Source organism: Poecilia reticulata, linkage group LG8 (assembly GCF_000633615.1).
Source record: "Poecilia reticulata strain Guanapo linkage group LG8, Guppy_female_1.0+MT, whole genome shotgun sequence".
Taxonomy (NCBI): Eukaryota; Metazoa; Chordata; class Actinopteri; order Cyprinodontiformes; family Poeciliidae; genus Poecilia; species Poecilia reticulata.
The window spans coordinates 9,627,709-9,643,165 of NC_024338.1; the positions used below are offsets into that span (position 1 = coordinate 9,627,709).

Sequence of the window (15,457 nt, forward strand, 5' to 3'; positions counted from 1 at the left end):
TCTGGGTGGGTGGGTCAGCACAAAGAAAACATCTCATTAAATGACTTCCACAGTGCAAACAGTAGAAGGGTGGGGGGAGGGTCAGATACATGAGAACAGACAAAGTAGGCTTACAGGGGCACAGAGATCTACAGGCTGATCTGTCAGAGATGTGCCCTCATGAAACTTCTGTTTTTATTTTCAGACAAACAATTAAACCTATTACTGCACGTCTCAGAAGCAGAAAAAACAATAAATAAGTGCATTGGTCTAAATGTTTCCGTATGTTTAAATTGGGACTTTTGTTACTGAAAGACACTCGTGAAAAAGTTAAGTTATTCCTTCATCAAAGCCATGTTGTCGAATTAACTGCCTTGTCCCTTTTTAGAAATTAAGATAATTGGTGTAGCTTTTATATGGATTTGTTAATCATTGGCTCTTAACTCATTGAGCTCAGCCTGTGTTTATCACAATTTTATTAGTTTATTAGTTTATTTATTAGCGTCCTTCCGACATATTCTTTCCCTTCAAAGGTTCCACGCTCCCTGGAACTTCTTTTCCTTTTTATTAAAAAACAAATACAGATGTTGATTCTTTGTACATAATAGAATATTATTATATTTTGTAAATGTATTATTATTATTATTATTATTATTATTATTATTATTATTATTATTATTATTATTATTATTATTATTATTATTAATAGTAGAGGTAGTACGGAAGCGAGGTAGTAGTAGTAGTAACAACTTATTTATTTATTGTATTTAGTGGAACTGGTCATCTACGTAGGTCCATTCACAATAAAAAAAAGTGTACAGTGATACAAACTTGGTCTTCAAAACCGAGCAGAGCAGATGTACATAACAGCAGATGTTTTGTACAGAGCGCATGACTTTTTTTCTAGCCTGTCTGAACAATACCATCCCCTAGCGGACACAGTGGTAACTTTAAGTTTATTGTGATAAATAGGTTTTAAAGGAATGAAACGAGGCCCTGCGACAGACTGGCGACCTGTCCAGGGTGACCCCCGCCCCTCGCCCGGAACGTTTGCTGGAGATAGGCACCAGCAACTCTGCCGACCCCACTACGGGACAAGGGTGTTAGAAAATGGATGGATGGATGGATGGATGGATGGATGGATGGATGGATGGATGGATGGATGGATGGATGGATGGATGGATGGATGGANNNNATGGATGGATGGATGGATGGATGGATGGATGGATGGATGGATGGATGGATGGATGGATGGATGGATGGATGGATGGATGGAATGAAACGAGTTCAAGCTGTTGTCTTTTTTTGTGTTTCTGTGAGTTTTACAAAAAGTCCCAATAGGTGTTAGCATATCATCTGCTTATGACAAAAATATTAATTTTTTTTAAAAAGTATTACTTAATACTGTTTGAACATACATAATATTTAATGGTTATTAGTGTAAAGTTTATTCACGAATTAAGCACATTTTTTATGCAGAAATAATAATAATTCAAACTTCAACAAGTACATTTGGTTAATTAGCGCATATTACAAAGATTATCTTATATACACAGTATTATAACAATACTATTAGCATATTCTAACAACATATATGACAACATATAAGATAAACTATCCTGCAAAAATATTGGACACAGTCGACTTTGTTCAACTGTACACTACTCTGAATTTAATATCTTTTAACCTACATGTGTTAAAAGTCGGAACAAAGGCACCCCAAAATGAGTTATCGTTACATTTTGAAAACGACCAAAGGTGCACAGAGAATCAACATCTGTATTTGTTTTTTAATTAAAAAGGAAAAAAGTTCCAGGGAGCGCGGAACCTTTGAAGGGGAAGAATATGTCGGAAGGACGCTCAGGCAAATATGGCAGACGTACCTGAAAACGCTCCAGAACGTGAGAATTAATTTATTATATTTCATATCTTTTTTTCTTTAAAATATTATGGCAGGTTCTGGATGTGGTCCGGTTTAAAGTGTTGTTTTAACTTTTGTGGTTTGGAGAATATTTAGAGTAGTTTCAGCGTGTGTCTACTTCGATGTTTTCTCTGAATTACAAACGTCACAGTTGTAAATACTGCGCCAGTCGCGGTGACTCTGTCCAGTATCCTTGGAGAAAAAGTTTACTTGAAGTAACTGGAACATTGAAAAGAATGTTGTTGTTTTTATTAATCGAGAACATAACTCAGTCAGAAGGACGTTGGTTATGAATATAATTGCTGGAAAACGTTGAAGCGATATAATAAAACATGTAGCCCCCAAGCGCTTCTTACAACTACCTGCATCTCCCAAGGATGGTCGTTTATATTTAGCGCTTATTCACGTTTTTGATGTATTTGATGGGAAAATGTCTCCCCACTGACATTGTGACGAAAGTTAACACCCAGAATACGAGTGGAAAATCTTGGGTTTTGGACTGTCAGTGCGTTTGTTATTTTTACTTTGAAAGAACCATGTGGATTGCGTATTTTGATTGAAACTGGTGATGTAAGACCTAAAAATTAACAGAAGCTGACAAATTTCTTGCGACCACTGGTTCATAATGGGTACGAAAACCTTAAAATAAGTCCAGCTTTTTTGTAGGGGTGTCTTGCAAAAGCAAATGGAGCATTTGTTTTTAAAGTCCATGCTTTAGTTTGAGTATATCTATCTTAATGTCGGAAAAGCTGTTTCATATGTTTTGGGCGAAAATCCTCTTGAAAAACCCATGAATGTTCTATTTTCAACTTCGTGAAAGAGTCCGATTTTTATTTAAAATGTCCTGGCTTGCCGCTCAGCAAGCATTTAGAAGAGAAACTTTCCAAAAGCATCATGGATGCTACACTATTCTTAGCAGTGGGCATCTTTTCTCTCATATTAATCCTTTGTTTCCTGCCAAATCCACATGGATTGTTTCCTGCTGATAAACTCTGTAATGACCCAAACGTAGTTATGGTTCAGGTCCACACATAAAAGGGCATCCATTTTGTTCTAAACAGTGAAGTAAAACCTTCCTGACTCAGCCTTTTTTTTAATATCTCTATTATCTTCATTTGAGTTGTGACAAGATAACCATATATTCATTCATAACCATATATTCATTCAGCTGAGCTGATGGACTTCGACGTCATAAAAGCCATTATTTATTTATTACACAGGGGGTGAAAAAAGCTGAAGAATTACTAGTTTATATTTCTATAATCGTTCATCTACCTAGAAATGCAGATGCTAAGGGGCTCAGAAGTAAACATACTTTATATTCACAGATTTTAAGTCAACATAGAAAACATGTTTAGATTCTAAGCAAACTCTTTTTCTCTTTAGACTGCCCAGGCACGTCAAGTGAGGAAGCAGGAAAGTCTGCATCATGCCAGGGCTGCCCCAACCAGCAGCTGTGTGCCTCTGGAGCTACCAAGGCCCCAGACCCTGGTAAAACTTTCCTCAACCCAACATATATTCATCTTGCAGTAGTACTAAAGCTTCATGTGGCTAATCTCAGGCCTTCATCCTCTCCAGCTATTGCAGAAATAGGTGAAAAGCTGTCAGTGGTCAAACACAAGATTCTGGTGTTGTCAGGAAAAGGAGGAGTTGGGAAAAGCACCTTCAGCGCTCACCTGGCCCACGCTCTCGCAAGTGACGGCACCAAAGAGGTAATGATGTATTGTCAGCATAATGTGGTAAAGACAAACGTCAGACTTATTAAATTGGGTGCCTCTGCCACAAGAATGTAAGAGTTTCATTAGACAGAGGTGTACAATTTAGAACTGATTTTATTTTGGTCCTATATCTGCTAAAGTATTTGAAAATTATGCTTTAATAACAGAATGAGTGTGTGCAATATTAATATTACAAAGTTTGCAATATCATTTTGGTTGCCTGCTATTTTCTAAAAAAAAAAATCCTGGCACATGGGATGTAGCTTACATACAGTGTTGGAAGCTTAATGAACAAACCTAATGAGAAAGTGGGGAGTGATAAAAGTGTGGGATGTATTATAGCAGATGTTGTCTAGTATAAAATATACTAATAACTCACAAAAAGGAGAAAAACGGGGGTGCTGTGGTAGCACAGGGGCAAAGCACGACCCACGTATTGAGGCCATAATCCTCATGGCAGTGGTCGCAGGCTCGATTCCCGGCCTGGTGACCCTCGATGCATGTCTTTCCCCTCTCTCATTACCCTACTTTCTGTCTAACTACCTTCAAATAAAGGCCACTAGATCCAACAAAACCTTTAAAAAAGAGAGAAAAGCAATAATTCTGTCATTGCATAACTTTTGCAATCCTAATAAGAACCACTAGAGGTCACTGTAGTGTAGCTATATGCATTATTTTTAGCTCTATGGTTTCTAGAAGAAACGAGGCATGTAAATGTTTAGAAAAATTTAAATGATGATTAAATTTTAATCATCATCAAAATTGATGAGTATTTAAAATAGTAAGTGTTTGAATAAACTCAAACTGTTGTAAAACCACAAAGAAGTTGCAATAAAAATCAAAGACAAAAACCACTTTTTGCATTTATTTTGACTTTTGTTTAATTAAATACAGAAGAAGTCCCTTTATTAGTTATATAAATTACATTCATCAATTTAATTAACAAGCATTTATGTATTTCAGGCTTACAGGTCAAATAAGGTGACCTGAAGTTGTTCTTGGGGCTCATTACAGTTTAGTTTGTAGTTTGACCTGTGCCAGGTCAGAGGTGCTGCAATCAACAAAGATTGTCCCAATTAAAAAAAGGCAGTTTAACATATGTTGGCTTATGTCTGATTTATAAATAATAATATTCTTTAAGTGTGTTTTTTTTAACTGCATATCCTCTTTGCTGCAAACTGAGTTCTATGAAACAAATACCGAAGAGAGGAAATAGATTTCCTTGTTTCTGGTTTAAGAAGCTGAGGAGCCGCAGACACATGTCTTCCCACTGCACATAATATCTTTCTTGTCCTATTTACAAGAGACAATTTCACACAGAGCTTCACCTAAATAGGAAAACCAAAACCAAAAGCTCTGGAGATACGAACATAGCACCTGGATACACAGCCTATTTAGTAATTACAGTGTTGCCAAAGCCAACGGGATCAACATACACGCCCTTTTCTTTGGTGTCAGGTTACCAGAAAACACCTGATTTCGGAGAAATGCTTATATAAGAGATAGAGGAAAACATGTCAACTGTATGGCATGGGTTCCAAAAACCTGTGTTTTTGTAACTCCTGGTATCCACAGTCTCATTCTCAGTCTTTCCAATCTGATTAAAAAAAAAAGTATTTTCTAAAGAAGTTCCTCATTCTACTTTCTATTCATTGTCACCGACATGCTGAGATGGAGTCCGGAATCATGTAACTCTGACCATTACTTCTACCACCAATCTATAGCTTTTGAGTCTGGCTGCTGTTGTGCTTTAAAAACCCTGAAGGTGGTAATGTTAATGATGCATGGTTTTAATGTATTTCAATAGATTTAAATATGAAAATGTTCTGCTCAACAAAAGCACAGGTTGACATGCTTTATGAGTAAGCTGAAGTATTTCAGAGTAAAGCAGAGTATTAGAGCGTGGAGGCTGGTGTCTTAATACAAACTTACAGTTGTATTTAAGGTTGCATTTAGTTTATTTTCTATGGACCATAAACAAAGAAAGGTTGCACTTTTTAATACTACGAGTAATTAAGGAATTAATAGCATTTTTATTGTTATTTCTCTATCACAGCATATGTCCCGAGTGTTTTTATTTGGTTTTTACAAAACATCAAAAAGGGCACTAGAGTACATTTTGTTAGTTTGTGAATTGAGCATTTTTCTGGTAAAAATATTAAATAAGGAAAAGCTTTTAGTAGTTGATCTGYTCATCATTGATCAAAGCCAGTAAAGTTAAAATTGACTAATTGTGCTCTTTGCTCGATTGATTACTTTAGATGTCTCTTTACCATCATACCCAATGCTAACAGTTTAAACATCTCCCCAGTTTTTTGGTTGTGTTTGTCAATTTTGTAGACACTTTTATTCAAGGTGTCTTACAAATGCAGTTAATGTCAAAGCTAGTAATATGTTGCATAGAAGGAAGACCACTGGTCAGATTTCTGTCAGAGGTGACAATATAGAACTTGAGTGCAGGCATGGAGGAAAGTGGAAAAATAATGGATGGATGTGGCAAAGAGCAAAGTTCCCAGTACTGAGACTTGGGGGACTCCTGTGGCAGGTGCTGAGCTGCAGAAGTAAATGGACTTTATTTATATAGTGCTCACTAGTTATACTAATGACTCAAAACTCTTTACACTTAAGTCGTATACAACATGCAGACACTAATGAATGTGGATGGAGCTGGACTCCAGCCAACAACCTTCCAGAAGGTGGATGGCTACAGCTGAGCCTGTTACCAAGATCTGTAGGATCCGTTTGTTTAATTATCTAAAATATGTTTTATCAAGGAGGAAAAAATATCGGTTATGCAGGACACCCTCTCTTTGGACTACAAACACTAAATCTAAACATATGGTAAATCTTTTCCTTCACTTTGTCTTCTGTATCACTGTTTGTAGGTTGCACTACTGGATGTGGATATCTGTGGTCCATCCATTCCCAGGATCATGGGCCTAGAAGGAGAACAAGTACGGTTTACCATGTTATGTATGAATACGACTCCTGTTCGACTTTCACCTGAGTTATATTAACGAGTGGGTGTGTGATCTGTTTTTCTGGGGGGCTTTTTTTATTTTTATTTTTTTATGTATGTAGGTTCATCAGAGTGGCTCTGGCTGGTCTCCTGTGGTGAGTCGCACCAATCCAGGCTTCAGTTTTATTGCTCTTACGAGGTAATTTCTGTGTTGCAAATTACTTACCGTTCTTCTGCGTGCACGTATGTCGCAGTACGTCGAAGACAACTTGGCGGTCATGTCAATCGGCTTCCTTCTCGGCAGTCCTGATGACGCTGTGATCTGGAGAGGGCCAAAGAAAAACGGTGTGCTGAGCTGCAGCAGATTTGCGAGTTCAGTGTTGATGTTTTTGTTTCGGCTTCCCAGATCTTACGCTCCAGTTTGTTTCTCGCCCCGATTCAGGAATGATCAAGCAGTTTTTACGGGACGTTGACTGGGGACAACTGGATTACCTAGTCATAGATACGCCACCCGGCACCTCTGATGAGCACCTGTCAATAGTTCAGTATCTCAGCTCCACCAATGTGGATGGAGCAGTCATCATCACCACACCACAGGTACACAAAGACATGCACAAGAGCTCCAGCGTATTGTTAGAGTTATATAATTCCTTTTAAAAAGTATACAGTCTCTGGCATTTTTCCTATCTCTTTGCTTTACAGTCTAGGATCCATTGTATTGTAGGTTATAAAAAGTTAATAAAAAGTTAATTTTAACTGGGTTTACTGCTTACTGTCATCACAACAGATTTTCTAAATACACCGGCAGTCCATTATAAAATTCACTGTTTTGCCATCAGGAAAATGTAGAAACTTTAAAGAGAAGAGTATTGGAAGAGAGTAAGAATAAAAAAATGTAAAAAAAAAAAAATAAAAATAAATACTAAAAATATGTAGCTAAAATGAAATCCAGAAGAGTTTTATGCTGCATGTTCTGTGCTTTATTGAGTCCCAAAAAAGGGAAAGTTTGTGAAAAAGATAAGGAAGAGCAGTCATTTTTCTTACTGCTTTCTAAAAACTGAGACCGGTGTAATGATTTGCAACTCGACTACATTGATGTGTTCAGGTACTCTTTATGTGTTCTGTCACCGTAACTCAAACTACAGATGGGGGATTTCAAAACATGAAAGACTGCTATTTCATCTTAAAATAAATACATTTAGAAAGACAAAACAAATCATTCAAGCACTGTAAAATAAGAAACGTATTCTACAGAATATTTTAAAGCAACACCTAGGATGAGAACTTTAACTTGACACCAGAGAAGGTTATTAATTTACTTCATCTGTAGCAAGTGAATCTATAAAAACAATTGTTCATGAAAGCACAATAACTGGGAGTTTATGGCTGAAAAAGACATACTGTGGTTTACAATTTGATAGTGTAAATGGTGAGCAAGTAAAAGCTGCTATATAAAAATGTAAAATTTTTATATAGCAGCTTTTATATTTTTACTGCTGTTAAGCAGTAAAATAAAACCAGTTTTGGTCTCAGCAAGAAGGAATCAAAGATAAAAAAGGAAAACATATTTAGACAAATCAGTCAGAAAAATGTTTTGGTGCTGTTCTGGCTGCAGAGCATTGAAGCAGCTCAACATGAACTGCTTCTTGTCAACCCTTTTATGGATTAGAAAGTTTGTCACTTTATGTGAAGTTGTGTATTCTTTAGCACTGGCTGAGCAAAAGTAGAGCATTAATTGGCATCTGTGGAGGGAAATTTAGCTGTTTAATTATTAACAGGATCTATCCCCAGTCCCTCCAGCCTTGTTTTATATTTCTTTTAAATCAGTGACTCATGTCCACATTTTGGTTAAATTCCCGAGGTGTTGGCAAGCGWCTGGTTAATATTTATCTGATGGTGAGCTTGATATGTGAACCAAAACAACAAAATGGCAAAGGAGAGCCACTACAATTTAGTTTTTTTTTWATAGCTTTTATAGCTCACTAAAGTATTTTTGATTGAATTTGAAAGGCACASTGCCAAGTGAGGTCTGTAGTAAGCTTTACTTGTCTCAGATTATGGTCTGTGTTCCCAACATGAAACCAGGCAAAAATGGCCGTCGTGGGAGATTTTCTGAGCGAGAACCACTGCTGACAAAAAAAAAATCGCAAAAGCAACAGAGATTTGCAACAAAATTTTATTGTTTTGAAAGACGTGGATCAAAACGCCATGCTGTGTCCTTTTAACCWGCATTTTATATTTAGTTCTGTTATCTGTCATGATGTTTGTACAAGTGGAAAAAGTAAAGAAATCTGTCGGGGTGCACATACTTTTCCATTGCACTGTATGTCTTCTGCCTTACCTTATARTATGTTTGTACACATAAAATGTGCTGAATGTGTAAATTAGCATTTAAAGTGATTTATATGCCTCTGTGTACTGAATATACATATCACTTATTTGTTTTTTATGCTGCAAATAAAGCTACAGACTCCTACAGTGCAACCTAAAGTATTTACACAACTTGTTTAGCTTATTTGAGTAAATGTCAGCAGCGTCACGGTGCTGTCTGAAGTAACTCAGGCAGCATTCATTTAAAAGTATCACACAAAGAGTGAGGGACTGTGAAACAGCCTGTGCATTTCCTTTTGCAGCAGATCTGATGAGGGCTGCTGTGGATTTGGTTATTTAAAAGGTCATAGTAGAACCGGACCTAAAAGAAAACCAGGCAGGGCAGCAGACTGGATTAAAGGCGTTTAAGTGGCTCATACTGGATCTCTGCTGCCGAGATGAGAATTATTGTTCTCAGATTGTGTTTTATTCCAGTCACAAAATGATCGCTGAACAAGCTTATCTGCTGTTCAGATAAGATTTCTCTTCCTTCCAGGTATCTGGCTTATAAATACACAGATGATGTTTGTGTTTCTCTTTTTTTTTTTTTTTCTTTTTTTTTCGGTGCGAAACATTTGATCGGTGCTTGTTTCCTCATACCTAACTGGGCCTAAGCTGTGAGATCAGACCAAAACCAAAAACACTTCCTCATTCCTTAAGTCTCTCCATTACCAGACAAAAACCAGACTGGGATGACTCTTATTAAGAATGGTGGAAAAACTTGTTGCTTTGATGTGAATGTCTTTTAGTCAGTAGCTTTCGTTATCCAGACGTTTTTCCACATTAAAGTTTATCATTCCTTTAACTGCTGTAATTTCCTGAACTGCCATTCCCAAACTCAGTTTTTTTCCCCCCTTCATGCCTAATTGGGTGTCTGTCTCTTTTTCCTTTTCATCATAGGAAGTCTCCCTCCAGGATGTCCGAAAAGAGATCAGGTTCTGTCAGAAGGTCAAGCTGCCCATCATCGGGGTTGTGGAGAACATGAGCGGCTTTGTGTGTCCCAAATGCAAGGTTGCTGGCAAATACGAACCACTGTCATGCAGTCGATGCTGTTAAGAACTTGAAATGGTTAATTTTATTTTTTTCAAAAGTGTACTAAAAACATGGATTCAGGAAGAAGATTAGATTCGATGAGGAAATATTTTGTTCGCAGACCAGGACAGCTGAGATAAACGAGAAGAGGAATGAGGAAGTTTGTAAGTGGAACCTCTGGACAGAGCTTTTGGGCCTCTGTGTCCCAGTCTACTAGTAGCTCAGTCCCAGCTCAGGTTGATTAGACGGACCCACTGCAAAGTTTTCACAACCAAATGTTCCTCTGTGTGCAAACRTAACAGTCATAACTTATGTCTATTTTTCTGTCTTCTTTTTCTGTCTTTTCTTTGTACATTTCTGTTATGTGTGTTTGAATAGAAGCTAAACTTCAGGTTTTTACATTAAGAGATTTTCTGCCAGTCGGAACCGATTCCTTGCTTTTTACATTATATTTAGAACCATTAGCACAATCGGTAAGACAGAATAAGGATGTTAAAGGAATGAATATTACAGGTATTGGACACAAATTAACATTTTATGCAGACGACATATTAATTTATGTAGAACAATCAACCTACTGTCTACCAAACTTACTGCAGTTATTCAAACAGTTTGGTCAATTATTAGGGTACATATTGGACTGATTAGATGGATGGATGGCGCACTGCAAATATTACGGTCGGTTTTTATAATAATTATTAATGCCCGGACACCAAATGTGTAATGTAGGACAGGAGCTTTGTGGTTTAAGATCCAGATTATGCTTTTGTTTTTCTTTTCCTCTCTTATAGAACACTTCGCAGATCTTTCCCCCCTCCAGCGGCGGTGCAGAGAAAATGTGCGCAGACCTAAATCTACCTCTGTTAGGCCAGGTGCCACTTGACCCGAGGATCGGACGGAGCTGCGATGAGGGCAAATCTTTCCTCCAAGAAGTCCCCGACTCTCCTGCAGCTGAAGTCTACCGTAGGATTGTGCAAAGTGAGTTCATTTCTATTTCCCATATTACATTTCTTTCATAATTCTGTGTCTTTTTTTTAATTATTATTTAGAAGTGGGGAAGTTTGACGTACACTCGGGCACATTCCCTTTTCTAGTGAAGTCCCTTTTTTTTTGATGACTTGTTTGTTAGGCTGGTCTAATTCCTGATTAGATCTATTGAAAGAAGAAGTATTCACTTTAAAAAATGGGAAGCAGTCTGGTAAAGAGGAAGAAAAAAAAAGTTTAATAAAAATTGAATAACTTTAGGTTCAGCATAAAACCGATTCTATGGAATCATCTGGGACTTGTGCACCTCAGCAGATTTAGCTGAAGTGTTTTCTCTTTCTTCTGCCAGGTATCCAGGACTACTGCGCCAACAGAGCGACCGACGTGCAGAACGCAACATGACCCCCAAGACCGAAGCAGATCACAAGAAGCGTGGTAGAGACCTGGAGAACAAACACTCACAAGAACGCTTCTGACACTGACATTATAGCTGCAGTTTCAGTCTGAACTATTCCCAAGAGCAGGCCTTTTTTTATTGTCAGAAACTTTGATTGGTGTGTATAGATTTGATCCGACCTCATTGAACTCTGCTTACTCTAATTAAAACACGGATATGTCATGTAAAAAGCACCGGGTGGAACAAATCCGACAAACAACTTTGAATGAATACTAACTGAATGTATTCCCACTTTTTGATGAAGAAATAAAGCTTGTCCCAAAAAGCTAAATCTCAAAAGAATCTTTACCTAATGATCATACTGACAATGGAAATCTTTACAAAAAAAAGGTCACATGTTTTGTTTTTTTGATTTTTAATATTTTAGATTTTTACTCATTTAGATTTAAATAATTACAGTTGTGACTTAAGCACAAATAATTGCTTAAATCACAACTAGTGTAAAAATGGGCCCCTTTCACACTGGTTTTTACATGCGTCTCATGTAAAGGTTTCCTGGTTGTGAAGGAGCATCTGAAGTTCTTTGTGATTCTTTAAAAAAAAATCCTAAGTTTAACCATTTCAGTTTTTTTAACAAGAACAAATATTTTCAATACTTACAGAGAGTTATTTCTTAAATATATCCACTTACTTGTTGCTGCTTCCATAAATTTCTTCCCTATTTTAGAGAAATGTGCCGAGAGCCTCCAGTGTTGCATAATTTGTTGCTCTGGCTGGTTGTTACGCAGTACAAACTTCAAAGCCCATGACGCAAATGAAACATTTCATTTGGCTTGAGCTATTCAGATCGCAAATCTGCTAATTAATTCTTCTTTTTAAAGCAGACTGACTAATGATTGCATGATTAGCCACTTAACAGAGTTTGTACTTTATCATCTAGCAGCTCGTTTCAGTAGTTGGACAAAACCYGAGTGATTGTTCTGAAACTTGCTGTAAGCTCCTCGAAAGTAAAATTTCGATTTAAATTGGTTGAGGTTAAGTTTGTCGGAGTCTTCTTATGGTATTTGCAAATAAATACTAATGGCACAGAAACCCTGTGGCTCTATATTCAACCAATACAAAATGGATTAAAAAAAGGTATCAGTTTAGCCTCAAGGAAAATAACTGACTTGTCTGTTTTGTTCTTCTTTTAATCTCTGTATACTCATCTAAAGGTTGTTAGAGTTAATTCTTTCTTTCTTTTGGTTGCCACTCTGAAACAGCCTGTAAACCTGTTTCCTGTTAAAGAGAAAATTAAGGATTGTCCTGTTTGCTCTTGTCGACATTGTATGCAGTGAGTAGGTCATTCTAACGGCAGCTGAGCATGTGAGATCATGTTTAAGGGTAAAGCCTTTAAATGTGGTTACAAATCAAATTGAATCTTCAGTTCTCATAATAAAGCAAACGGCAGACGTCTGAATTATTCGAAAGGAGGTAGTGAAGATCAAATCGGTGCTAGGTTTGTTCTCAGACTGACTTTGTAAAGAATAGACTTTAAATGTCAGCATATTGTTGCATTTCACTTTTCTAAATGTTCCTCACCTCAGCTGACACAAGTTAATTTCATATCAGCGGCTGATTGTACTGGACACAGACACCTTCCTCATTTGGTTACAACTACTCAGTTTTCGATTATTTACCACGAATTCAACAGCTTCAAAAGAATAAAGCTTTTTTTTTTTCCCCTGATATTTGGCCATTTAAAAATAGGCATTGCATTTTTTAAAACTGAACTGGTTTGCAAAATATAGGTCTAATCTTCCTATTTCTAGGTTTGACTTATTAAAAAGTCAAACTTTCTAAGTAAAAGAGATAGTTTCCCACTTCTTTTACAAGCACTAAAAAAAAAAATTTCCATGCTAAAAGTCGACCCAAGTCTCATTTTAACACGTTCTTTTTGTGTGCATGTGTGTCAGCGTGAGGAGGAGACTACGTCCTCATTTGTACTTGCTGTGGAGATGTAGTTCCTCCAGGGTTCACAGAAAAACACATGTGAAACCTCCCCAGCTACAACACAAACAAAACAATCTGAGCCTTGGTCACAGTGATTTAACGTGTGCATTGACCTGTCTCCRTATGTTTGTCACGTAAACACGAGGAACACGTTTCCAATTCAATCTTGATGATGTAAAATTGGATCGTTATCTCTGTTTTGGCAGCTTGTGCGCATTTATTTAATCATTTTCTCTTTTTTTGAAATTCTTTTGTAATCTTCAGGCAACCAAGAATGCGGTAGAAATGACACAACTCCAAATTTTGGCATCATTACATAACGCAATAGYCACCCCAAAATATCATTGTGATTTCAAAATGTTCATCACCAGCCTGATTCCCAAAGTGAATAATTGTGATGGTAAAAAAAAAWRTGTGAGAGCACTAGCTTGGAGATCCAACAAACYWACACCCTACACAGGGATTTAAAAGCGCTCTGTGGTGAGGCCATTCACCAATGTTTCTCTAAAACATTGGTGAATGTCTGCTTACAACAAGCGTTTTTACTCTAAAGACTAAAATTGGAGCACCATTGAGGTAAATGTCATGTTTTCTGCTAGGCACGTACCAAATACAGGTATTGGGATGTGTACCAAAGGTTTAAAAAGTTTTTAGAAGCATTGTTTTAAAGCTTTGTGTATATCTGATACTGAGATTTGTACTCWGTTTTTTTTTATGTTTACTCACAGGTTGTTATATTGTGAGAATCTCATGCTTGACCCATGCCTGGTCCTAACCAGTATTTTTAGTCTGACTAAAAACTGCCTTCTCTCCCAGAACCTGCAGCCATAATACCTGGTGTTTGTGGGCTAAACAGTGTTGCTGTAYAACGTATCTGCAGTGAATGGAAGTAGCTGAAAGTCTAATTTTTTGACATAAATTCCACTACTCGGCTTGGTTCTCTGTTAGAAAAGTTAATTTCTTTTTTGTTTTATTTTAATTTTTTTTCAAATAATCAGTTTACATAGAGAATATGTCATCACTGAATTTCATCTCCTGCTAAATTTTCAAAGGACAGCCTCCTTTAACATTGCTTATCTAATTTGAAAACCTTTTGAAAGGATAGTGGAATAATTTGCATAAAAACATAATGATATTTGACATTTTCACTTATGGTGATATTCAGAATCTGCTTTATAAAGAGTCTTGATAGAATGCATAAAGCAAGACATTTGTGGTGTAAAAACRTTTTGCTTTTTTTACTCCCTCAGCAGTTTAATCAGAAAACGATGCCAAATTTATTTGTTGTTTTTGGTGTTGATCAAATATACTGAGCAGATCGTCCCACTAAATTAAAGATTATACTGTTCTGTTTTGTAGTGTCAAAGCAAATTTGAATTTATTTGTCACTTTTAATATACTAGCACACAGGGGTTTTGTTTTATTTATGGGTACCAATTTTAAACCCCAACGCCACAGCAAATTAACTGTTTATGATTAAGTCTCTGAATATACAAATCATATGGAGCCAAGGGCGTGGCTGGAGAGCACTAAATAAAATTTTTTATGAGTCATTATTGCCCGTAGCATTTAGCCAAACCAGTTCCAGCACCTCAAAGAGATTATGGCAGTAGATTAGCATGCATTCTTCTGTTGACACTTGTCTGCAAAACTTATTTTGTTGACCAGATCATGCAAGCGCGCTTAAGAGTAAAGAAATGTCTATGTGGAATTATTGACAAATATGTGTATAAAACCCACAGCTTAAATAGCAGRTTATGTCTGGAGATTGAATATTTAAGGGAAGTGTTGCCTCAGACTACATCCTCTTGCATTGTGTGAAAGTCCCTGGCTGGAAGAGATAGTATTGAATCAGCTGACTGTGTTTTCATGTTGCAACAATGCAAATAATAAACTACTGTGATGATTTCAGCATTTAGTATCCTTCTGCACCAAAAAATATCTGTTTTTGGTCTTTTATTTTTAAATGACAAAAAAAAAAAAAAAACTGTAAAATATCAGAAATATTTCTGAAACTAATTCCAATTCAAGTCATTTAGATTTTTTTTGTTTTTTGTAAAGCAAAAAAATAAATAAACTTTACATAAAGTAAATGAGAAATAGCT

General features: G+C 36.6%; 1 protein-coding gene across 1 annotated transcript; it reads left to right on the forward strand.

The window, feature by feature from the left end:
* Positions 1 to 1,816: 1,816 nt before the first annotated feature.
* nubp1 (nucleotide binding protein 1 (MinD homolog, E. coli)) lies at positions 1,817 to 11,691 on the forward strand. The gene is made up of 10 exons (XM_008415748.1): positions 1,817 to 1,880; positions 3,287 to 3,391; positions 3,479 to 3,612; positions 6,504 to 6,572; positions 6,700 to 6,732; positions 6,832 to 6,922; positions 7,020 to 7,174; positions 9,848 to 9,958; positions 10,771 to 10,957; positions 11,313 to 11,691. The coding sequence occupies exons 1-10, from the start codon at positions 1,850 to 1,852 to the stop codon at positions 11,363 to 11,365; spliced, it is 969 nt and encodes a 322-aa protein (XP_008413970.1). The 5' UTR covers positions 1,817 to 1,849; the 3' UTR covers positions 11,366 to 11,691.
* Positions 11,692 to 15,457: the final 3,766 nt, after the last annotated feature.